Source organism: Aethalodelphis obliquidens, unplaced genomic scaffold, assembly GCF_003676395.1.
Source record: "Aethalodelphis obliquidens isolate GAN/ISIS:26980383/991018 unplaced genomic scaffold, ASM367639v1 scaffold5, whole genome shotgun sequence".
Taxonomy (NCBI): Eukaryota; Metazoa; Chordata; class Mammalia; order Artiodactyla; family Delphinidae; genus Aethalodelphis; species Aethalodelphis obliquidens.
Window position 1 is genome coordinate 4580391 of NW_020837949.1, and position 25381 is coordinate 4605771.

A 25381-nucleotide genomic window follows, 5' to 3' on the forward strand; every position below is an offset into this window, starting at 1 on the left:
ATATTCACACCAAACACCTCCAACTCCTTCCGAGAAAGTGGTTTTATCTTACTAGCCTATAATGCCAGCGAAAGCAGAAAATAATTTCCTGTAGGAAACAATTCCTGTGGGCTGTGTCCTGGTGGTGTGTGTCTGCTCCACAGGCTAGGACTAAGCGTCCCTCTGAGTGAAGCGAGAGGGGACCACCTGGCATGGGAAGCTGAGGTGGACAGAAGGAAGCTGCTGGGCGGCATGCGCTCCTGAAGTCCTGTCCCACAGGTTGTTGCGCAATGCGCGAGAGATGGAAAGACGCCAAATGGGACAGGTAGGAATCTGTGATCTACTGAGGCTTTAAAGACAAAGCCACTCAGACACACTGTCAGTTCCTGGCTCCATTTATTTTACATAAACCACTGTAGACGCACAGGAGAGAAAACACATGGTGGCCTGTAAAACACAGTATTCACACTTGGCAATTCCTAGTTACGGCGATATAGCCAGAAAAAAAGATCAGGGCACTTTCAAGAACTTGTTGTAATAGATTTTAAATATACAGATTCCACTAACTACCATAATAGCCTTGTAGTTAACATATTTTAAGCCAGATAATTCTAAAGAACACTCCATATTTAACATTAGAAAGAACTACATAATTGGGGATCAGGGACCTTTTGACAATATACTTGCATGGAAAAAATCCAAAGCTAAATTATGGAGGTTGTAATGTGCAGCTTATGCTATGTGCAATTGCTCTCCACAAAGCAAGTGTTCTGTACATGTAATTAGTTTTAACTTAAAAAGAACATTTCATGGAAGGAAACGTGAAGTTGAGTCGAACAATCAGAACAGATTCCATAACCAAGAGATATTTCTTTTCATTTCTCTGTAATGCTTTGTTTTGTCTGAACAAGATCAATTAAGTACCACAATATCAGGGCCCATAACTCAGCTCAATTTTATTTTAGAGTGCGATTTAAACCCTGGCAAAATATCATCTTGACTCGGTTTCCTCTGCTATAAAAGAAGCAAAAATCAGAGTCATCCGGTTACTTCTCGAGGACATCCAAGTGCACAGTTGGTTTCCTACCCAAATCCATTCCTCCTTCCACCTTCCTTGCTGTTAGAGGCCTGTTTACGTACCTACCCTCTTGGGGCCAGGTGATCAGACATCGTCCCCTCACCAGCCCAAGGGAGAGAATCTTGATCAATCTAAACCTGTCAAGGTAATTCCATTCCCCTTGCAAGGCACCAGGCTAGGCATGGACGGATGGGGTAAATCTGCTGGGAAGGTTTCTAGGAAAGGGATTCTTAATTCCTAAAAAGTGCTTCTACCTCTGACAGCAAATACACCAAGAGGTGGTAAAGGAACTTGGGCAGCCATCCTGGGGCTTGAGGGGAACCAACACAAGAGGCCAAACTACTGAACTAGGCTGGTCCTTGCCTCCGTCCCTGAGCTGCTGAAATAACGAGCCCTGGAGCGGCCTGACTCTGGCCTTTCTGTTTCATGAGATAATAAGTCCCTTTTGGCTTTCAGGCATTTTTGTTGAACTTTCTGTTATTTGCCCAAAAAGCACCCCCATTCATACAAACAGCTTTAGCAGGCATTAAAAACTCCCCAGGGAAGAACACCTTGGGTTTAAAATCTACGCAACTTGGAACTGACAGGGATATACTCTTCTTAGGTCCAGTTACTCACCATTAAAAAATAATGATCCTCAGGCTCAGCTCGAAGATATTTAAAAATCACTTGCTCCATGAACCTTTCCATTAGGTCCCAGTCTTCAATTATTCCGTGTCTTATTGGCCACTAAAGCAAGAGAAACGAAACTACATCAAGCTTCAGCTCACACGGGTAAGAGCAACCGTGTAACAACAGCACCGGCCCGGAAGAGACAGAAGACGGCGAGCTGTTGGACAGTGTTCCTCTGCATGGAGTGAATGTTAATTTATAGAAAGAAACAACAGGCACTTCACCAGAAAGAGTCCATGACATTACTGTTTATATTCTACTCCACCCATTTCTAAGCACAAAGAATCGTCTTAACAATGGGGTAACAGATGGAAAAGCAGAGCTAATCTACAATACCATTCGATCTGGAGTTTGGGGAGTGGTTTTTTCTAGAACAAATGTCTAGTTAAATAACTTTAGTGCTTCTTTTTAACTGATCAATCTGCAACTCTCCACATATGACAGGTTAATTAGTCAACCTACAGGTTTCCACAGGAGCAGACCTTGCTTTCCACATAACCCAGCGGTCCCTGAGTCAACTCTGCATTTGTAAATTCACTTGATTCCCCACATCAAAAGTACCCTCATCAAAAACAACAACAAAGCCTCTTTTCAAACATAAGAATAAAATATATTCTACAACTCACAAGTACAGTTTCTACATAAAGCGCTACTTTGCATCACTCATCCTGCTGCTCTGCTCTTGGCTGTGCACTTACAGAAGCGAATCCCAGCAGGCATTTACCTTTGTGGCATACGTGGGTTTATCTATGGCTTCGTCCCCTATGAAGAAGTCCAGGTCGTCGACACCCCTCAACACCCTCCTCTGGGCTTGGTCGACCACCTTTGCAGACTCTCTGATGGCAATACCTTAGGAAAAACAATACAAAGAGCCCATCACCATACTCATTCATTTCAATGGTCAAGAGAGGATGATAAAATCCCTATGTATGGACAAGTAAATTTTCAATATTACGGTTTTATTTGGAGTCGAGTGTGTTCATAGAAAAGACTCTACCAATGAGTACGTAAAGTAACACAGAAACAAGTTACCATGTTCCAGCATTATTTTCAGCATGGCACAAAAGAACTCAGCTGGTCTGCTTTTAATGCTGACAAAAGCTACATTACTATATTTCTCAGTTTCATCTGAAAAAAATTCCTCAAGATAGTAAGTGAAATGCCCATGGAGTATCAAATAGATTACAAATTTTAAAATATAAAATAGGAGACAAAATTTAAAATATAATACAGAAGAAAAGAGTAAACTGAAAAATGCCTCATGTCATTTTCATGAAACTCTGTCAGATTTAAAACATATTTTTAGTCTTGTTACCAAAAAACAAACCTGATTTCCCATTAAAAGAAAAACTAAGAGGTTGCTGACTAGTATCTGACAAAAAGAAAAGTACAATAATCAAACAATTGTATTATGTAAAAATATTAATGGCTTTTTTGAAACATTATTTTAATAAGAGCTTAACCTTGATACTTAGGAATATACTTAGTAGTAAATAATCATATAAAACTTAACTCCAGAATTAACATCTAATGAAATGTGGAAAGCTTCATAAAGATTCAATTTTCCATTTAAACTCCTAACCCCTGGTTAAACTCTGAGTTCCTAAAAACTACTCTTCATCAAATTTATTCCAGAACAAATTAGTAAACAAATACAATTATTTTTAAAGGTAGATTATCTGAAATCCTCAATTTATTACAAATGAAGAATAGCAAGAAAGCTACGGGAGTGAATTTTAATCCTTTTTCTCAGAAAGCTATCTTTAAGTAACAGGCTAAAGAGGTGGAAAAAAAAAAGGACAGAAATCACTTTGCCCATCTCCTTTTCTCACTCCAACTCATTGCCACATTTAGTCTCGAAGCTTTCAAGTTACGAAAGGTGGCACAAATCTAAAGGACAGAATTTCTGCAGGAAATGCTGGGGGCTGAGCCTAGAGAAGGCATCCATGTCAGAAGCAGTGAGCCCATCAGGGCCATGAGGTTAAGAATGGGGCCAGAAAAGTCTGGAGGGCCAACACTTACTAAGGCAACCTGTGGGAACAAACACAGCCCATCTCTGAACACCAACCATGCCATCCAGTGGGGCACTGACACAGAATCATCCGATGCGCCAGTTAGCATTTCAAGGGCCCCTGGAGAGAGGGCTTGCAGCAGACCTCAAAACTCCTCGCAGTGTGGCAGTGCCAGATTCCACCCTCTGGGCAGACCAAACTTAACTATGCCCGAATTTAGAATTAAACTGCCAAGTCAGCTTAAAAGACTGTAAAGAGACAACGACAAAAAGATTCTTCAATTCATGACTTCATTCAAGTTTGCCAAAAATTTGAGGGCAATATATCAAACCAAGTGAAAACTCACCACCTTAAAGAAAACAATGCTAACCTTAGTGAGAATGAAGCTACCACACTCAAAAATTCACCTGAGAACAAAGTAAATCTTATCCCTCCCAAAAGGGAGATGTAAGTACTCTGACCCCAAATCACAGGAGACCTATGTTTTAGTGGCCTTTAGCAGCAGCAGCAGCGACAAACCATAAAAAGTGCTTCTTTTAACTATTACACGGAAGCAACTACAGCCATGAAAGAGAGTAAAGCTTTATAGAGCTTATATTCAAAATCTTTTGTTCATACCTATGAAAAGCAAGATGTGGTCCAAATAGTCCTTGAGAACATGATGGAGAAATGTGTCTAAAGAGTAGCTATCAGTAAGCACCTCTGAGTATTCACGGAGTATGCACATGACTCACTGTAGGACACAGATCTAAATCACCCGCAGCTTTCTCCAGCACACCACAGCTTCCTACAGGACCCTGACTCAGGTGTAAACAAAGACAACAAGTGTGCGGAGAACATTAAGATGGAAAGGACAACAAATATAATAGATAACAGGGTCAGCACCTAAACATTCCAACTGCTTACATACATGTGGCATCTCCATGCAGTGGAATATCATGAGGCCATGAAAAGCAATACAGGAGTTCACGAAGTGACCCACAACGTTCTCAGAGATGGAGCGTCAGGAGAAAAAAAGCAAGGTGCAAAACGGTGTCCGTGGTACGCCACCACTTAGGTAAAAACACGTCTGTGTATATTCGCCAGTACATGTACAGTTACCTCAGGAAGGAGGAAACCAGAAACTGTAGTTGCCATCTAAGAGGGGAAGTGGGTGGTAGAGAGTTAATTTTCGCTGTACATCTTTTTACAGCATTTAATTTGTATGTCACATGAATGTATTACCTATTCAAAGTTAATTAAATTTGGACTTCTGCTTCTGGAAAGATGGAGTAAACATACTTTTCTCTACTCCTCTCACTAAGCACAGCTAGAATCCCTGGACTTTATATTTGAAAGAAACATAAAAATGCTGAGAGGTGAAGAGAAAGCAGCAGACTGGCTAGGGACCTCAGGACCCAAGGAACAACACGCTGGTGCCTTCCAGGTTTTCGTTTGTTTCATGTGTCCTACACTGGCTGCCAGGGAAGCCAACAACCCAGAAACACCAGTGGGAACAAACAAACACAGTCCCCAAAAGCCTGCTGTCTCCAGCCAAAGGAGGTGAAAGGGGCAGTGAAAACATACAACTGCCCGACTCCAATCAAACACGACAGAAAAACAAACCCCCCATGTGCAGTGTAGACACCACGCAGGAGCCAGGACTTAAACCACCCCTCTGCCTCCACACCGGGGTCCTGCCAGAGGAGGCCTGGTGGAAAGTCAGCACTTCCACCCCTCACCCTTTCGGCGGATGGTACCTGCAGAGGCCTAGTCAGGGGTCTGATCCCCCACCCACACTCAGCAGCAACATGGAGCCCCTCCCCAAATGAGTGTCAACAAAGGCCAAGAGGAAAACCTGAACTTCAGCCCCAAACTGGCATTAACAAAGGGTATCCCCCTTCCCCTGCTGGAGCGATATCAGAAATGACTTGCCAAAGCATAAGATTTAAATAAGATCTGGAATCTCATAATATAATACCCAAAATGTCCAAGTTTCAATAGAAAAAAAAAACTCTCACCATAGCAAGAACCAGGAATATCTCAAGTGAAATGAGAAAAGATGATCAATAGATAGCAACACTGAGATGACACAGATAACAGAATTACCAAACAAGATTTTAGGAGCCATCATAAAATGCTTCAATGAGCAACTACAAATGCACCTGAAACAAATGAAAAATAAAAGGAAGTCAGCAAAGGAACACAAAGTCACAGCAAAGATAAAAGATAAAAAAACAAAACCCACAGAAATTTTAGAACCAGAAAACACAATACCTGAAATTAAAATGTCAATGGATGAGCTCAGCAGCAGAAAACGACAGGGGAAAGAGTCAATGAACTTGAAGACAGCAACAGAAATAACCCAACCTGAACGACAAAGAGAAAACAGACTGAAAAACAAATGAACAGGGCTTCAGGGACACGTGGGCTGGACAACAGCACATCTAATAGTCATGTATTCCGAGTCCCAGATGGGAGGAGAAAGGAGGTAGGGCTGGAAAATCATCCAAAGAAATTACGGTTAAAAATTTGTCAAATTTGGGAATTCCCTGGTGGCCCAGTGGTTAGTACTCCACGCTTCCACTGCAGGGGACCTGGGTTCGATCCCTGGTTGGGGAACTAAGATCCTGCAAGCTGCGTGGTGAGGAAAAAAAAAAAAAAAATTGGCAAATTTGGCAAAAAAAATAAAATAATCCTATAAATTTAAGGTTGAATAAACTCTAAAGAGGATAAACCCAAAGAAAAGTCCAAAAACTAAAGAGCAAAGAAAAAATTCTGAATGCCTCCAGCAAATTTCTCATCAGAAATCAGGTAGCCCAAAAGGAAGTTGCATATTTTCAAGCGTTGCGAGAACTGCCCACTCAGAATTCTATATTCAGCAAAATTTCCTTCAAAAATGAGGAGCAAATCTAGACATTCTCAGATGAACAAAAACTAACAGAATTTGTCACCAACATATCTACTCTAAAAGGCTGGCTAAAGAAAGTTCTCTAAACAGAGAGGAAATGATAAAAGAAGGAATCCTGGAACATCAGGAAGGAAGGAAGAACAAGAGCAAAAATATGGAAATTACAATTACTTTCCTTCTCCTCTTGTGTTTGCTAAATTATGTTTGGCAGTTAAAGCAAAAATTATAATGCTAATGTGCTTCTCAATGTATAACCTCAATTAAAACAGAAAGGGAGGAGGGTAAAGGGACATAAAGGGAGATAAGGTTTCTACATATCACTGAAACTGGTAAATGCTGACACCGCAGACTAAGAAAAGCTATGTACATATAAGATAATAACTAGACCAACCACTTAAAAAGCTACACAGAGAGAAGCACTCAAAACACCACGGATATGGGACTTCCCTGGTGGTCCGGTGGTTGGGACTCTGCACTCCCAATGCAGGGGGCCTGGGTTCGATCCCTGGTCAGGTAACTAGATTCCCATGTGCTGCAACTAAAAGCCTGTATGCCACAACAAAGATCCTGCGCGCCACAGCTAAGACCCAGCGCAACCTAAATAAATAAATAAATAAGTGGATTAAAAAAACGTGACTGAACTCTACACTGTCTACGAGAAACTCTCTTCAAATCTAACAATATACGGGCACACCTGGTTTTACTGTGTTTTGCTTTTATTTAGTCTTTTTTTTACAAATTGAAGGTTTCTGGCAACCCTGAGTCAAGCAAGTCTACTGGTGCCACTTCTCCAACAGCATTTGCCCACTTCATGTCTCTGTGCCATATTTTGGTAATTCTCACTATATTTCAAACTTTTTCATCATTATTATATTTGTTAAGGGGATCTGTGATCAGTGCTCTTTGATGTTACTACTATGACTTGCTGAAGGCTCAGATGATGGTTAGCATTTTTTAGCAATAAAGTATTTTTTAATTAAGGTACATACACTGTTTTTTTAGACATATGCTATTGCACACTTAACAGATGGCAGTACAGTGTAAACATAACTTTAAAATCGACTGGGAAACCAAACTTTCGTGTAACTCGCTTTATTGTGATATTCACTTCATTGCAGTGGTCTAGAACCAAACCCACAACATCTCCAATGTATGCCTGTATGCAGGTTAAAACTAGAAAGATGTAAAAAGATACTCCACAAAAATATTAATCAAAGAAAGTATGAGTGGCCATACTGCTATCAGAAAAAGTACACTTTATAGCAAAGAAAATTGCCACTGATAGAAAGGGACATTAAATAGCAAGAGTCAATCTGTCAAGACAGAGCACTCCTAAATGTGTATGTACCAAAGAATGCTGCAAAATATGAAACAAAAACTCAAAGGAGAAAAAGACAAGTCCACAATTACAGATATAGACTCTACCTCTCTCTCAACTAGTGATGGAAAAAGGAGAGAGAAAATCAGCAAGGATACAGAAGAACTCAACACCATCAACCTACAGGATCCAACCGACCTGAAGAGAACATTCCACCCAACAAGAGCAGAACACACATTGTTTTCAAGTGCACATGGGACCAAAATAAATCTAATACTGGACCATAAAACGAACCTCAACAAGTTTAAAAGAATTAAAACCATAAAAGTGTGCTTTCTGACTACAATGGAATTAACTCAGAAATCAATAACAGAAAGATAATGAGAAAATCCCCCAAATACTTGGAAACTAAACAACATAGTTCTGAATAATCCATGGATCAAAGAGGAAGTCTCAGGGAAACTAAAAACTGCATGAACAGAATGAAAATTAAAATACAAAATATTAAAATGTGTCGGACATAGCTAAAGCGGTGCTAAGGAGGAAATTTTTAACACTACATGCTTACATGAGAAAAAAGAAGTCTCAAATCAATAATCTAAGTTCCTACCTTAAGAACCGAGAAGAGTAAAATAAACCCAAAGCAAGAAAATGGAAGGAAATAAAGAGCAGAAATTAGTGAAATTTGAAACAGAAAAATAGAGGACAATCAATGAATCAAAAAGCTGATTCATCAAAAGTTAAAACTTTTGCTCTGCAAAAGACCCTGTGAAGAGGATGAAAAGACAAGCTAAATGATAGGAGAAATGACTTGCAAACCACATATCTGCAAACGACTCATATCTAGTATATACAAAGAACCCTGAAAACTTGACAGTAAAAATACAAGCAACACTATTAAAAAATGAGCAAAAGACACGAAGAGACATTTCAAAGATGATATGCAGATGGCAAATAAGCACATGAAAAGACGTTTGCCATCACTGGCCGTTAGGGAAACGAAAATGAGGAGAATGAGAAATCACTGCATACTTACTGGAACAGATGAAGTAAACCAGTGACAATGGCAAACGCTGTCAAGGTGAAGCTGGCTCTCTCATACATAGCTGGTGGGAGTGCAAAATGACACAGCCACTGTGGAAAGCACTCTGGTAGTTACTGAAAAACACTAAACACAAACTTGCCATACAACTTGCGCTATGCACAGGATTTATCCAGAGAAATGAAAAATTATGTCCACACAAAGACCTGTACACAACTGTTCATAGCAGCTATATTTGTAATAGCTAAAAACTGGAAATAACCAAGATGCCCCTCAAAAGAAGAATGTTTAAACATCTGTGGTACACATCCACACACTGGAACAATACCACTCAGCAATAAAAAGGGACAATCTACTGATACATGCAACAACCCGGATGGCACCCAAGGGCTTTCTGCCAAATGAGCAAGCTAATCTCAAAAGGACACATACACTGTATTACTCCATCTCTATAACAGCCTCTAAACAGCAAAATTATGGAGACGGAAACAGATTAGTGGTGGTCAGTGGGCAAGGACGGTGGAGGGGAGGGATATACGTGTAATTATAAAGAAATAACATGGGAAATAACACGTGTAATTATAAAATAATAATACGTGTAATTATAAAGAAATAACACAACATCTTTGTGGTGATGAAATAGTTCTATATCGTGACTGCAGTGGTGGTTACAGGCATCTACACATGGGATAAAATGACAGAGAACTGCACTTACACTGCTCCAATGTCAAACTCCTGGTTTTGATATTGTACTATGATTGTGTAAGATGTAACCTTTGGAGGGAACAGGAAAAAGGGTAAACAGAACCTCTCTAAACTCTCTTTACAACTTCCTGTGACTCTATATTTCAAAATAAAATATTTTAAACACAAATAAAATATAGTTGTAAGGTATGTATGAGCTTGTAAATTATTTAAACAAATTAAAAAATAAAGCACCTCAGTTAGCTATAATGATGAATCAAAACTAAGAAGATTAAACTTAAAGAACAATGTAAAAGTTCTGCAGATCAAAAAAATATATATATGGGTATAGAATGTGTATAACCAGAAGACATAGGCTATTCTCCAAGTGCTAAAAAGTCATCGGAAGGCAATCTAAGGAAGATTATCAGGGAGAGTATATCTAAGGAAGAATACACCTGAAGATTGAGATAAAAATTCTATACCTCAATAACACTTGCTACAGCAGTTGACAGACAACAGTAATTATTTTTTAACATTTATTTATTTATTTGTTTGTTTGGCTGTGCCAGGTCTTAGTTGCAGCACACAGGATCTTTGTTGCTGCACGTGGGATCTTCGTTGCAGCATGCGGGATCTTTAGATGTGGCATGCAGGATCTTTTAGTTGCAGCATGTGGGAACTTTAGTTGCAGCATGCAAACTCTTAGTTGCGGCATGTGGGATCTAGTTCCCTGACCAAGGATCAAACCAGGGCCCCCTGCATTGGGAGAGCAGAGCCTTAGCCACTGGACCACTAGGGAAATCCCGACAACAGTAATTTTTAAAATAAAAATATCCAGTATATTTCTCAGAAGAATGTCAAACATTTTACTAAACCTTCAAACAATAATTCCTAACTTATATAAACCATTCCAAAGAACAGAAAAGAAAGCTAACAACCTCATTTCATAAAGCCAGTATAATTTTGATGTACAAACCAAACAAAACTGGTACAAAATAAAGAAAATTATAGACTAATCTCACTAGTGAAACAGTAAAATCATTCTTTTTAAAATCAGAAAGACAAAAGCACCAGCTATCCCCAGTTCTAGTCACTGACAGAAGTTCTAGCCAGTGCAGCCGGATCAAGGAAAAAAATATGAAGTATTGGGGTTGGAAGAGACAAAATAACCATTATTTGCAGTTAATACAATAGCTTGCATAGAAAACTTAAGAGAACCTGCAAGCTATTCGAACAAATAAGACAGGACAGCAGGACTGTTGGATTCAAAAACAACTTTAAAAATTCAGCAGCATTCCTACTATGGTGGCGACAATTAGAAAATTTAATTAAAAAAAAATTCACAACAGCAAAAAACCATAAAGGTACCTAAAAATAAATATGGCAAAAGGTATGTATGAGCTTTTTAAAGAATACTGAAAAACATTACTGAAAAACATAAGAAACATGAATAAACAATAAAACATATATACCACATTCCTGGATAGGAAAATTCAATTCATAAAGATATCAAAATTTTTTTAATATTTATTTATTTAGGCTGCGCCGTGTCTTCGTTGCGGCATGCAGGATCTTTAGTTGCTGCATGCATGGGGGATCTAGTTCCCTGACCAGGGATCGAACTCAGGCACCCTGCATTGGGAGTGTGGAGTCTTACCCACTGGACCACCATGGAAGCCCCAAGATATCAAGTTTTTCCCAAATTAATCTACAAATTCAATGTGTCTCTAATCAAAATCCCATCATAATTTTTCACTGACCTTAAACTGATTCTAAAATTTATGATAAAGAGTAAGGGCCTAAGAATAGCCAAAGCTACTCTGAGAAAGAAAAAGGAGAAGGAACCAGACCCACCTGATATAAAGAGACATGCCAAAGTAATAGTATTTAATACAGTATGAATTTGCAACAGAAAAACACCATAAATATTCCCAAACATATACAGCGCCTCAATATGATTGAAGAGGCACCCTCCAATAAGTGGTGCTGGGGCAACTGGCCTTCCATTTGGAAAACAATTAAATTAACTCTCTCCCACACCATAAAAAAAAAACTTTTTTTCTTAGAAGAAAATACAGACAGTCTTTATGACTTTAGACTATAAATGCATTTTTTTAATAGAAACAAATTATAAAAAAGGTAAGACTGAAAAACTGAACTACATGAAACTTTTAAACTTCTGGGATTAAAAAATAATTTTAAAGACATCTTAAAATAGGAGAAGAGGGACTTCCCTGGTGGCGCAGTTGTTAAGAATGCCCCTGCCAATGCAGGGGACACGGGCTTGAGCCCTGGTCCGGGAAGATCCCACATGCCGCGGGGCAGCTAAGCCCGTGGGTCACAACTACTGAGCCAGCGTTCTACAGCCCAGAGACACAACTACCGAGCCCACGTGCCACAACTACTGAAGCCTGCACACCTAGAGCCTGTGCTCTGCAACAAGAGAAGCCACCGCAATAAGAAGCCCGCGCACCGCAACGAAGAGTAGCCCCCGCTCACCGCAACTAGAGAAAGCCCACGTGCAGCAACGAAGACCCAACACAGCCAAAAATAAATTAATTATAAATAAATAAATAAAATAGAAGAGGATATTTACAAGACATTAGTATTCAAAGTATACACAGAGTTTCTGTAACTCCATAAAAAAGACAAAAAAATGCAACAGAAAAATGGGCAAATACACAGACAATGAAAGGTGCTCAACCTTCCTAGTAATCAGAGAAACGCAGACTTATAAAATAAGACATCATTTTACATTCATTAGACTGGCAAAAATTTAAGTCAAATAAGATCAACTGCCGTCAAGGATGTGCAGAATCAGAAACTCCCATCCACTACTGATGGGCATTTAAATCAGTCCAGGCGCTTGGAAAAGCCGTTTGGCAATACCTGACAAGGCTGAAGAGGTGCATACCTGAGTGATGAAACAACCCCATTTCTCATATTTTCTCTTGGGAAACTAGCACATGTGGCTAAGAAGATACTTACTGTATCATTTTGTACAACAGAGAAAAAACTGGAAAATGCCCAAATGTAGATTCACATCTTAGATTTTTGATCTAGATCTGTATATAGCAACACTGATACATCTTAAGAACAAAATATTGAGGATTTAAAAAAAAACAATGCAGAAAGTTATTTACAGTATAATTATCATTTTTGAAATGTTTAAATTCACAAAATACTACATACTGTCATTGTATCCTGCATCTGTAACATAAGGATGAAGCGTGGACTGAATACAGCTAATGTCCAGCAAAGGAGGGGGAGTGGGGAAGGACTGGAGGAGAGGAAAGGGGGCTGGCACTCACAGGGATGTATGCCTGTATTACGCACTTACAAGATGCAATTGTGTTAACATTCGTTCATTCTGGGTGGTAGGTAAATGGGTCTTTGTTATATTATCTTTCTTTCTTTCTTTTGTTTTCCAAAATAAAGATTTAAAAGACATTCAGAAACAAAAGCATCTCTGGGCTCAATCCCTGTCTCCAGTCTAGACCTTTCCCCAGAGCATCAAACCTTTTACCCAGTTGCCTACAGGACGTTTACACCTGAACTCTTCAAACATCAACTGTCTGAAATGTACTTACTTTCTCCTGACCCCTCCCACATCCTCTTTCTATGGATGTGATCACCACACATACACTCCTCTGCCTGAAACTTTTCAATGACTCTCAACTTTCTCCAACAACTTAAAGGAAAAAAAAAAATAGGTAGAGAAAACCTTTCTTCAAACAATCAAGCAAATTCTGCACAGAAGCTCAAATAAATAAGATACAGGCAAGGCTGCCCTGGTGGACCAGGACAGGGCCCCGCGACTCTCTAGTCTGGGACAAGGCCCCTGAGGGAGCCTGGAAAACAATGCGAAGGTTCCCCATTTGCAAAATAAAATGACAATTCCTTAACATACAAGTGCTGGCACTTCTCCACGTTCCCAGCCCGCTCTCCCACCACCCTCTGCCTGCGGGGTGCCTCCCCTCTGTGCCCACCAGAACCAGAAAGGCCCCGTCCTGGCACTCTCCACACAGCCACACACGTACAGACAAGCTCCCTTCTCTCTTTGGAAGTCACTTTGCATCTTGAACTTCACCTTGTGAACAGAGCCTCTGTAACGACAAACAGGGTTCGGTTGCCAGGACTGAGAGTGCAGCAGGCCTGCTGCCCAAGGTACCCGAGGCCCTCTGCCCACCTGTCGCAACGCACTCCCTTCTGTCCCCCACGGCTTCTCTAACTCTTGCAATAAATTCAGCCAAGGGTGTAACTCTTCCTTTACTCCTGCCTCCTTGACCTTTTTCTTTCTAGCTTCCACCACTGCTGTTCTCAGCACCAATGTGAGAGCTGCCGCGCCTGCTGACAGTGAATGGAATCCTGCTAATAGCTGACTTCAATCCCCTCTCTGTTAATGATGACAGGTGAAGTGGTGCTGCCAACAACTGTATTAAAGCAAGAGGTGCAAAGTAATCCTCTTAGAGCTGCTGCACTTCACAAGGTTAAAACTAATCTGCTTTGAAAAATCAGAAAGTCCAATTCCAATTCACCAATTCAGCATGGAATGATCCAGTTCTCTGGCATTCACAATATGAAATTCACAGAAGACTGATCTACCCTTCAGAATGCCAATTGTTATGGACTGAACTGTGTCCCCTCAAAATTCCTATGTTGAAGCCCTAACCTGCAATGTGACTGTATTTGGAGATGGGACCTCTCAGGTTAAATGAGGTCATAAGGGTAGAGCCTCAGTTCCACAGGACTGGGGTCCTTATAAGAAGAGAAGAGATACCAGAGGTCTCTCTCTCAGCCATGCACACAAACAGGAAAAGGCCATGTGAGGACACAGTGAGAAGGCACCATCCACAAGCCAAGGAGAGAGGCCTCACCAGAAACCAACCCTGACGGCACCTTGATCTTGGACTTCAAGCTTCTATTCTGTGATAAAATTAATGTCTGTTGGTTAAGACATCCAGTCTACGGTATTTTGTTATGGCAGCCCTACCAGACTAATAAAACAAATCATGAATTTAAAATGAGGACCAGCAGACCAAGCGTGCCTATTGTCAAGGACACCCCATCATAGTAACCAAGTATTTAGACCTAGAAAATCAAGTTCATGATCAGTTATCCAGCAAGCAAGGACCTGGAATGAGGTGAGTTAAATGTTCTCAAGGAATGAGGGCGCACTTTCTAGCAATCTGAATACCCGTATCCACCAGAAAGGCTTTGGTCTCCCTTGAACAAATACTAAGAACTCAGCTCCTTCCCCGACGCTCTGCGAGGCTGCTCACGCTCTACCGGGGTCAAGCAGCCTGTTGCTCAGAAGTCCCTGCGCCCACGACAGCTTACAGTTTCTAAGATCGTGACTTATCTTACAAGGGCTACATTTAGGAGACAGAACTTCACTCCACTCTTGACTGACATACTGCCTCTTTGGTAAACGGTCTCCAAAAAATAACCCGGAAGTTAAACAATTTCAGAGAAGAATTCTACCCTGTGGACAACCAACCTGACCTTGGGGTCTCCTGTGAATAAAGAGTGGGCAGGATGCACTCTGGCCAAAATGTGGACATTTCTTCCCTTATTATGCTCTACTGACTAACATTTAAACAAAAACAGAACACTTCAGAACATAATAAAACAGGCCTCTCCTTTCAAAAAAAATAAAATATCTTTCAATAAAGTGAATAGTGTAATACAATAGATAGTCCACCAAAGTGCTAAGTTAATAAAACTGTACTTACTTAAAATTACAAATTAACCTTAAGGAACCACATATACGTCTTTTAAGTAGCTGAGACATGTATGACTGAATGAAGGCCTCTGCCAACCACCCAAGCTGAAACTCCAATGACTGTGACAAAGGACTGTATCAGAAGAGAATCAAAGGACTAGAAAGTTGGGAGGGTTTAGGTGACAGCTACGGCCGATAGCAATACTCAGCAGCCAGATGGCAACATAAATAACTCCCCAGTAACCAGAACAATCATCTAAAAGAAGACGGCAAGTAAATTCATATACCGTGAAAAACAGAATTAGAATGTTTAGAACAATTATAAGAAACACAATCCTTTATAAACCGAGGGTGGAGCTTTACTTACATGAAGGAATAATGAACTGTGGCTCAGTGTTGCCTGCGTAGCCAAGCTTGGTATACCTAAAAGCACAAAGTCATCAACACATGTTTAGATAATAATACTCTCCTCTATATCCCATTAATGTCTTTTATTATAAGCTCTCCAAGTCCTAAAATATCAAGACTGAAAATACACCCGTGAAATTAAAGAAAAAAAAAAAAACAAACCTCGTGATGACTAAGAATCAAACGCTAATTTCAGATAAGCAAGCAGTTACAAAAACATAAAATATTATGCCTGTTTCTACTGGAAAAATTCATATATTAACACATGAATTACATTTGTGTATCCCTAATAATTTTAAGGTGCTTTTATATTCTTTTAATCTTTACAAAAATCCTACAAAGGAAGTAAATATTATCCCTGTTTTGCAGATGAGAAAACTGAGGCACTGAGAAGTTAATTAAGCTGCCCAGAGCCAAACAGCTAGTGAACAGAAAAAGAACCCAACTCTAAATATGCAGGCTCCAATTCCAGAGCTGCCTCTCAAAAAAATGTACTTGCTTCCCAAACTTCACGAACTTTTGGGGGGGCTAGGGAATTCCATAATTTTCTTAAAGTGTCATGGCACATGTCTAGAAGAGCTACTGCCAGGTACTGAGAGTATCCGACAGAAGCAGCTCTCTATCATCTCATTTCAGAATGAGCCCATCTTCTGTCAAGATACTCTTTATGATGGATTCCAAAAGTCTTAACTAAAATGAATGCCAAAATACTACCATCTGTTCCAAAAGCATTTGCTTATCTCCTAAATTAAAAAAAAAAGTGGGGTGGGGACCACCCCCCGGAACCATCTGCTGGAAATGTGAGCCTGGAAAGACTCCTGAGTGCCCCCCTTCTCAGCAGGCCCTCCGTACCAAGCGGTCAGGTCGAGACAAGGAGCCATCATTCTGCAGTAATGCTCCCGAGGAATAAAAACGCTTCCCAGCAGTGCTGAAAGCAACTTTATTAATTCATGCTATTTTACAAGTTATTTCAAGATTCTTGATACTAAATTTTTTGATGTAATTAATACATTCCAAGTTCTAATAAATTAATTTTATGATTTTTAAATGTATTTTAATTGTATGCTAATTTTACTATTTTTGAACACACATTAAATAAATAAGATTTAGGGAGACAAGAAAAGCAAGTCGGGTCCGCTTAAATCATGCCTTACTGCTCAGTCTCCAAGGAACTAAGGTCTTGGTGTCACAAGAGTTTGGGCAAGGCCAGGCCCTGAGACCCGTCAGGCCCAACAAGGAGTTTATAAAAGGCAAGACCCACCTGAGGGCACTCCCAAGTTCTACCGAAGTACACAAACCAAGTGGACCCACAAGTGCTCGACTCCAGGGCTCGCCAGACCCAAAAGCAGAGTCGAAGCCAACCCAGAGTCCAGGGGAGGCAATATATACTGAACTTTAAGAATTCTGGATCATCTTCAACTGAACCATTTTTCTGGAAGTAAATTCCAAATAACAAATATAAACGAAGTGAATGACTGACCCAAGGCTAAAGAAGTCCAGAGAAGCTAACAAGCAGGCCAGAAATCACTAGAATCACTGCACTGCACCTAAGTCTGTGCTTTTAACAGGGGCCACTTAGCTCACCAGCCACACCACCCACCTCGTACTTAAAGAAGCCCACCCTCCCACACTGTTAGATTATAAATTGCAGGATGACCAGAACAGGGTCCTTCTTTTTTTTTTTTTTTTTCGCGGTACGCGGGCCTCTCACTATTGTGGCCTCTCCCGTTGCGGAGCACAGGTTCCAGACGCGCAGGCTCAGCGGCCATGGCTCACGGGCCCAGCCGCTCCGCGGCATGTGGGATCTTCCCGGACCAGGACACGAACCCGCGTCCCCTGCATCGGCAGGAGGACTCTCAACCACTGCGCCACCAGGGAAGCCCCAGGGTCCTTCTTCTTGATTTTATCTCCACCCTGGCACAGTCCTGGCTGTGGCAGACACTCCGTAAGTATGTGCTGAAAGAGTTCTTACCAGGTGTAAGAAAAGGCAATCACTGGCAAACTGCTGGGGAAGGAACCAGTGTTTGAAAGGGGGGGATGCAAATTGTCAGAAAAACAATTTGATGGGACAAGAAAAGACCAAAGACAATTGTCTAATACAACCTCTCACACTTGGTTTTGTCTAATAGGGTTATTTCAAAAAAAAAAAATACCTGAAACAAATATTAATACCACTGACCCTCTGAACAACACACGTTTGAACTGCACAGGCCCACTTATGTGTGGATTTTTTTCCAACAAATATACAAAAACATATGTGTAGAAGATCGTGTGCAAGACTTACACTGAACTGGATAGCCTATCCTTACACAGGCGCAAGGTTAAGTGATATATAATATAAAATTAATAAATGAATCAACTATATACTTCAATAAAAAATAAAATAAAAAAATAAAATAAAATTAATAATGTGTTCATTTTCTTACTTTGCTTTCAAAGAGTTACATTACAGTATGCCTCCCTCTCTCTCTCTCTCTCTCTCTCTCACTCTCTCTCTCTCCAGTACTTGCAGAACCTGCAGATCAGTCTATCATCACAGGTAAGTGGTGGTGTTTAAAATGCAACAATGTTTCCAAAACTGTATTATGAATATGACTGTAATACTGTTTACCATAAAAATTCTATAACAATTCATCCATCAGTGTATATAGGCTGGGCTACAGAGAAGCAGATGTATCAATTACACTAGGTTTCCATCATACTGCTGCCTCTTCGTTATTAATGCTTGAAATGCATTGTAAGTAAATATGAATTCCTTTTTCACATTTTCTTTTCATTTTTGATGTCTAGTGTTAGTAACACATATAACATCTACAGTGTTTTGTATAATACTGATGTAGGTACTGACAGATGATTCATCTTGTAAACAGATGATGTAAACTTATGGTACCAATAAATACAGTACAGTGCTATAAATGTATTTTCTCTTATGATTTTCTTTTCTCTAACTTACTTTAAGAATATAGCATATAATACATACAACAAAATATGTGTTAATCGACTGTTTATGTTGTCAGTAAGGTCAACAGTAGGCTATTAGTCGTTGTTTTGAGAGAGTCAAACGTTATACACGAATTTTCAACTGTGGGGCGGGGGGGTCGGTGCCCCTAGCCCCACTGTTGTTCAAGGGTCAACTGTATAGAAAAATGCTAACATTTATTAAAATTAGGCGCTAAGTATCATTCACGTCCTTTATATTACTTTTAGTATTTCTGAAAGGCAACAGAGTGTATTGTATTGGTTGTGACCATGCACTTTGGCACCAGACTGCCAAAGTTCAAATCCCAGCTCTGTTATTTGCCAAATGTGTAACTATCTGTATCTCAGTTTCTCCATCTGTTAAAAGGAGGATCATAATACAACCTACCCCCTAGGATTAGTGAGTTAATATATTAAAAAGATAAATAGAACAAGCACTACAACAGTGCTAGCTATATGTTTCAGTTATTTTTTACTATTATTTTTCTGTATCTTTGAAATATTTCCTAATTTAAATTTTTGGAAAAAAATTTTTAATTTATTTATTTATTTATTTACTTTTGGCTGAGTTGGGTCTTCGTTGCTTCACACAGGCTTTCTCTAGTTGCAGCAAGCGGGGGCTACTCTTCGCTGCGGTACGCAGACTTCTCATTGTGGTGGCTTCTCTTGTCGCGGAGCACGGGCTCTAGGTGCATGGGCTTCAGTAGTTGTGGCACATGGGCTCAGTAGTTGTGGCTCGCAGGCTCTAGAGTGCAGGCTCAGTAGTTGTGGCGCATGGGCTTAGTTGCTCCGCAGCATGTGGGATCTTCCCGGACCAGGGATCGAACCCACACCCCGTGCGCTGGCAGGCAGATTCTTAACCACTGCACCACCAGGGAAGTCCCTGAAATTTTTTTTAAAAAACAGGACGTACTGTGTCCCAAATCATATTACTCAGTCTTTCTGCCATGCCCACTCTAAACACCACAAACTAATTTGTGAAGTGATGGAGATAAACTGCACCGGCAGTGAAACTAAAAGTACCACGTGTCCTTCAACAACCATGGCTCAACTCCATCCCAAGTTCTGTGCCCTGAAATCATAAACAATGGCCCACAGCAGCAAAAGGTCAGGCTGCAGAAGTGCATGGGGCCCTTTTCAGGCCCACAGCTCTAAAATTCAACTACATACTGATGATGCCACTACCACATGCCACTTGGCATCAGTTGCTAGAGTGTTCAGATTCTGAAGTCACCATGTTCTGAGACAGCACAGCCTTCACAGGAGGGAAGCTTTCTGTCACAGAATCACATGAGTACCTTGCAGCAGTAACATTCGGCAAACAATGATCTTCATGACTGAGGCAAACTAACATTAAACTATATTAATATTTGTAGGTACTAACAACTAACTATGAGGTCTTCCCTTCCTTTGCTAGCAAAACTGAAACAATTAAAACCACTGGCGAAAGCAGAAATTACTCAGATCACTTTATGGTAATTTAATGTCTCTGAATCTTCCTATGCTATTTTTTATATAGCATCAAATACACTTAGGTTTTCTCACTTTGAATAATCACAACGTAAGGAACATGTAACAATATTTTTTAAGAGACATTCAAATATTAACAAAATCTTCAATACAGTTTCACATACAACTTCAACAAGACCCTATTAAACAGAACACTGTAAATTTAACTAACAAGTGTTCCTCCTCCTCCTACTACTACTATATATAAAACAGATAAACAAGGTCCTACTGTATAGCACAGAGAACTATATTCAATATCTTGTAATAATCTATAATAAAAAAGTATACATGTATAACTGAATCACTTTGCCATACACCAGAAACTAACACAGCATTGTAAATCAACTATACTTCAATTTTAAAAAAAGAAAAATGTAATGTAAAAATAAATAAATGAAAGTCGTACAATAAATGATGTGAATTATACTTTTTTTAAAATGGTCACCTGTTAGAAACATGATTTCAGATTTGAGTTTTTCATGGTAGCATGGCCCACATTATCTGGCAGGTGAGTTTAAGATCATCTGGGTAGGCATCTAGAAAGAATGTACCAAGCCTGACTGATCAGATCACCTGGGAAGCTTCTGAAAATACACATTCCCAGGGCCTGTCCCAGAATCACAGAGAAGGAGCCTGGGCGTCCATATTTTAAACATCCCCTGCCCCTCCCCTGCCATGGTTCTGACGATCAACCAGCCCAGGAATCACTGACTAAACTGTACCACATGCGATCACCTGTGAATTTTTAGGTAACGCAAGCTCCCCATCCTCATGCTCATGTTCTCACAAAACCATCTACTAAAATGTACCTGTAATGTTGAAGTTTAATACTGGCTAGAGGCTCAGAAGAAAGGACTCAGATGTACCGAGTCTGTCTTATTTAGAATACTGTGTGTTTAAGTATTCTATGGAAAAAAAAATGTAGGAAATGCTTTTCAATGCAAACTATTTATGTAATTAGGGTGTGATGAAAACAATCTAGTAGTGGGAAAAAAAAAAAAAGGCTCAAAACAGAAATAGTTAATCCTTAGGAAGAGATCATGGGGGGGCGGGAATCTCTCAAACCAAAAGACAGTGAAAAACTAGAAGCATTCCTATTGAAGACAGAATGAAGGCAAGGAGACCCACCACCATAACTCTCATTTAACATTGTTTTGGAAGAACCAGATAATACAAATCACAAAGAACTAAATAAAAGGAATAGTACTGGGAAAGAGGAGGCAAAATTTATTTGTAAATCATAATTACAGACCTGGAATATCAAAGGAAATTAAGTGAAAAACTAAAAGCAATAGGGAATTCAGCAAGATGGCCAGTTACTCAATGAAGAGGCAAAAATCAGCAACTTTCCTACCAGTAACAAGTGAGACTATACACTGGATGAAAAGATCCCATTCACAATGGCAACAACACAGAAAAATATTACCCTTGAGAGTAAACCATATGATGTGAAGAACTCTCCATATACAAGGAGACAAACAGAGACACACCTTATTCATACAGGAGGAGTCAAGAGTTTTAAAAGAAACATCACATATCACTAAATTCACCTATAAATTTAATGCAAAAGCATTCAAAATCTGGGCAAATACGGAAGAAGGTGGTAGTAAATTATACATGGGTGTTATTAAAAGGCTGAAGTGTCATTACAAAGAGAAGTTTCACATTACCTATCAACATTATAAATGCATATACCATATTATCCAAATAGTTTTAAATGCATACACCCTACTGTCCAAATAGCACATTTCTAGGTATTTACCCCACAGAAGCACTTTTACATGTATGAAAAGATATGCACAAAAAATGTTCTCTACAGCATTATAACAGCAAAACAACGAAAAAACTGGAAACACTCAAATGCCATAAACAGAGGATAAACTATATTGCAATCATTCAATAAAATGCAACACAACCAACAAAAATGAAGCAGACTTATGTTACTGGCCATATATAGATATAATTTGAAAACAGTTGTGCTAAAAAACCAATGGATCAACAATGAAACCAAAGAGGAAATTAAAAGATACCTTGAGACAAATGCCAGTAAAAAACACAATCTTACACAATCTATAGGATGCAGCAAAAGCAGTTCCCAGAGGGAAGTTCATAGTAAAAATAGTTGCAAAACAGTATATTTTCATATTGTGAGGGAGTTAATGGGGCCCACAGTGCTGGGTTCAAAGCACAGCACTAGCTCAGTGACTTTAATCCCTCCTATTTTAGTTGCTTCATTGGTACAAGGTGAGTAATAACAATCCCTACTTCAATGTTAAACATTACCATTTCTGGAAAATACCTCCTAATTCAAAAAGTAAAAGGATCTCACAGTCAATAATTTTATTTTACTACTGAATGTTATCTGATGTGTACTCATGATCTGTATTTCTTCCATGAATTGATAATTTTTCTACTAGACTTTTGGATCTTATCAATTTGTGTAAACTCTTACATACTAAGGATATTAATGCTTGCTCATATATATTACCAATTTTTCTGAGTTTGTTGTTTACCTTCAGTTATACATTTTCTGAAATATAATTGTTTAGGGGCTTCCCTGGTGGCATAGTAGTTGAGAGTCCGCCTGCCAATGCAGGGGACACGGGTTCATGCCCCGGTCCGGGAAGATCCCACATGCCACGGGGCGGCTAGGCCCGTGAGCCATGGCCACTGAGCCTGCACATCTGGAGCCTGTGCTCCGCAATGGGAGAGGCCACAACAGTGAGAGGCCCACGTACCGCAAAAAAAAAAAAAAAATATATATATATATATATATATATATATATATATATAAAATCGTTTCAACAATTTAGGTGATCAAATCTGCCAGTTATTTTCCTGAATAATTTCCTTTGCAGTTTCTACCTTGAAAGTCTTTCTATACTAAAATTCTGTATCGTTTCTCTTCCAGTTCTGTGTACATCTGATATACCTGATACATGAAGAGACACATCAATCAGATTTTCCCAAACATGTGTACATAAGGAATTAAGATCAACAATTTTTATATTAAAAGGCTTTGATTTTTGGTTTGTTTATTTGAACACCATCTTCCCAAAGGATAGCCAGCATGGTGGGGGCAAGCATCATTCTCAAAAATACATAAACTAAGCTTACAGACTGCCAGCCATATTCTCAAACTCAGTGCCACCTTCCACACATCCCCTGACCTGAGACCTTTTCTCATACGGAAATCAGGACAGACAGAAGATACGGAAACAGATCAATAGCTGCATAAAGCAAGACCAAGAGTTACAACTCTGCCTGTTAACCAAATATGTTCTCATAGTTCAAACTTCCAAACACTCTAAAAAGGTACCTATAAAAAGTCTCACTCTCACTCCTACACCCATCTACCCCATTTCGCCTTCCATCCTATTCTCATGTATCCTCCAATGTCTCTTTCTGTAAATAAAGTATATCCTTATTTGCCCCAAACATTTTAAAAGGTCCTTGTGCAAAACTTCTTTCGCTCCTCTTGTTAAAGGCCCCTCTGCCCACAGCAGTAACTGCCTGCAGTGAGGAGGATTAATCTAACTACCGTCAACTCAACATACTTATATATATCCCGCCTACAACCATGTGTCTAGAGCAGAAGGTGACAATGTAAGCTCAATTAATTTATGTTTGAAAGTGGAAATGTCACATTTTAAAACAATGTTTTTGAAACTGTATCCTGCAGGGAGGTTTTTTTGATTGAGACCTCTTATGAGGTCCAGTCTCAAACGCCCAACTTCAACCAGAATAGCTCTACCCCCTCCTAAGATGTTTTCAGTTTTTAAAAAAGTGACTACACTGACTCAGAATATGATTTTTTTTTTTTTTTTTTTTTTTTTTTTTTTGCAGTATGCGGGCCTCTCACTGTTGTGGCCTCTCCCGTTGCAGAGCACAGGCTCCGGACGCACAGGCTCACAGCAGCCATGGCTCACGGGCCTAGCCGCCACGCGGCATGTGGGAATCTTCCCGGACCGGGGCACGAACCCGTGTCCCCTGCATCGGCAGGCGGACTCTCAGCCACTGCGCCACCAGGGAAGCCCCAGAATATGATTTTGATAAAACTAAAATTGCTCCCAGATCCTAATGATAGAGTTCTAAATAATATACGCTCCCCACACCGTACACTGTATATTAACATATGATCAAGTTCTTCAAACGTTTCTTGGGTTGTCTGTCATACAGAAAAGGGTAGTCTTTGTTTATAGGACACAGTTAAACATGTAAGTTCAAATTTATTAATTATTTTATCTAAATCCAATATCCTTTCTTTTCTTTTTCTCTATTTGATCTGTAAATTTTACATTACTCTATATACCTGTCCATTTCTTCTTCTACAGCAGCATTCTTTGCCCTATGGCTAGTAAATAGAAGATCATGATGTGTGGCCTCTTTGTGGGTTTGGCACATTATCAAGTGAACTCTGACTTCCAAGGTAAAAGAGTGGACTAAACATGATCTAATTTCACTCTGTCCTGAAGCCCTACTAAAACCAAAGCAAAATGATTTTTTTAAGATATATAAACCACAACAATAGGGAGAAAAGAAGAGGAGGTAACAGCAAAATTCTGGCCCTGGATAGCAGAGGACCAGTAGTAAGTGGCTTTAGAGGTATATAAAATCCAGCAGTGGGCAAAGCTGAGAACCAGCCCAACACACCCCGGACCCTGAAAAGCCCCGGAATGGGTGGCTGCACAGGCACCTGTGGAACCAGGACTGAAGGGCCCAAAACACGAAGCTGAGGTGATACTGCTCCCTCCCGCCCCACACCTCAGGGTGACCACCCTTCCCTGACCCCCGCATTCCCACAAGCAGACTCTAGAGAGTGTAAAGCCAAGGGCCTCTGGACTCCCAAGTCACCTGGCCTGGGCGAGTCCGGGAACCATTCTGAAAAGAAAGAGGTTACCTGACTGAATACAGAAAAAAGTTGACGGCTCAGAGGCCCTCTCCCACGCCCTTCTCTGCCCCCAACTCAGCTCTCACACACAACACAGGCACCCAGACCCCACCCTCCAAGCAGATGATCAGAAGTATATCCTCTGGGGAAAATGACCAGCTCAAAAGGAAAGAGCCAAAGACCATAAGACC

The 25381-nt window shown here is 39.9% G+C and overlaps 1 protein-coding gene across 25 annotated transcripts in view; it reads right to left on the reverse strand.

The window, feature by feature from the left end:
• Positions 1-25381, reverse strand: part of LOC113617895 (actin related protein 3B) — a 105393-nt gene that overhangs the window by 73059 nt on the left and 6953 nt on the right. For 4 of the 25 annotated variants that reach the window (XR_003431817.1, XR_003431818.1, XR_003431820.1 and 1 more), the window contains exons 1-3: positions 4360-4657; positions 2454-2578; positions 1676-1786 (exon numbers count right to left, since the gene is read on the reverse strand). Coding sequence is in view for 15 of the 25 variants with exons in the window: in XM_027101432.1 (XP_026957233.1) it covers positions 1676-1786; positions 2454-2578; positions 4360-4468 (345 nt within the window). In the remaining 10 variants the exon portion in view is untranslated. Of the gene's footprint in view, positions 1-1675; positions 1787-2453; positions 2579-4359; positions 4859-8985; positions 9118-15770; positions 15827-25381 lie in introns of those variants that run through there. The other 21 variants (XM_027101431.1, XM_027101410.1, XM_027101411.1 and 18 more) reach the window with 18 other exon arrangements.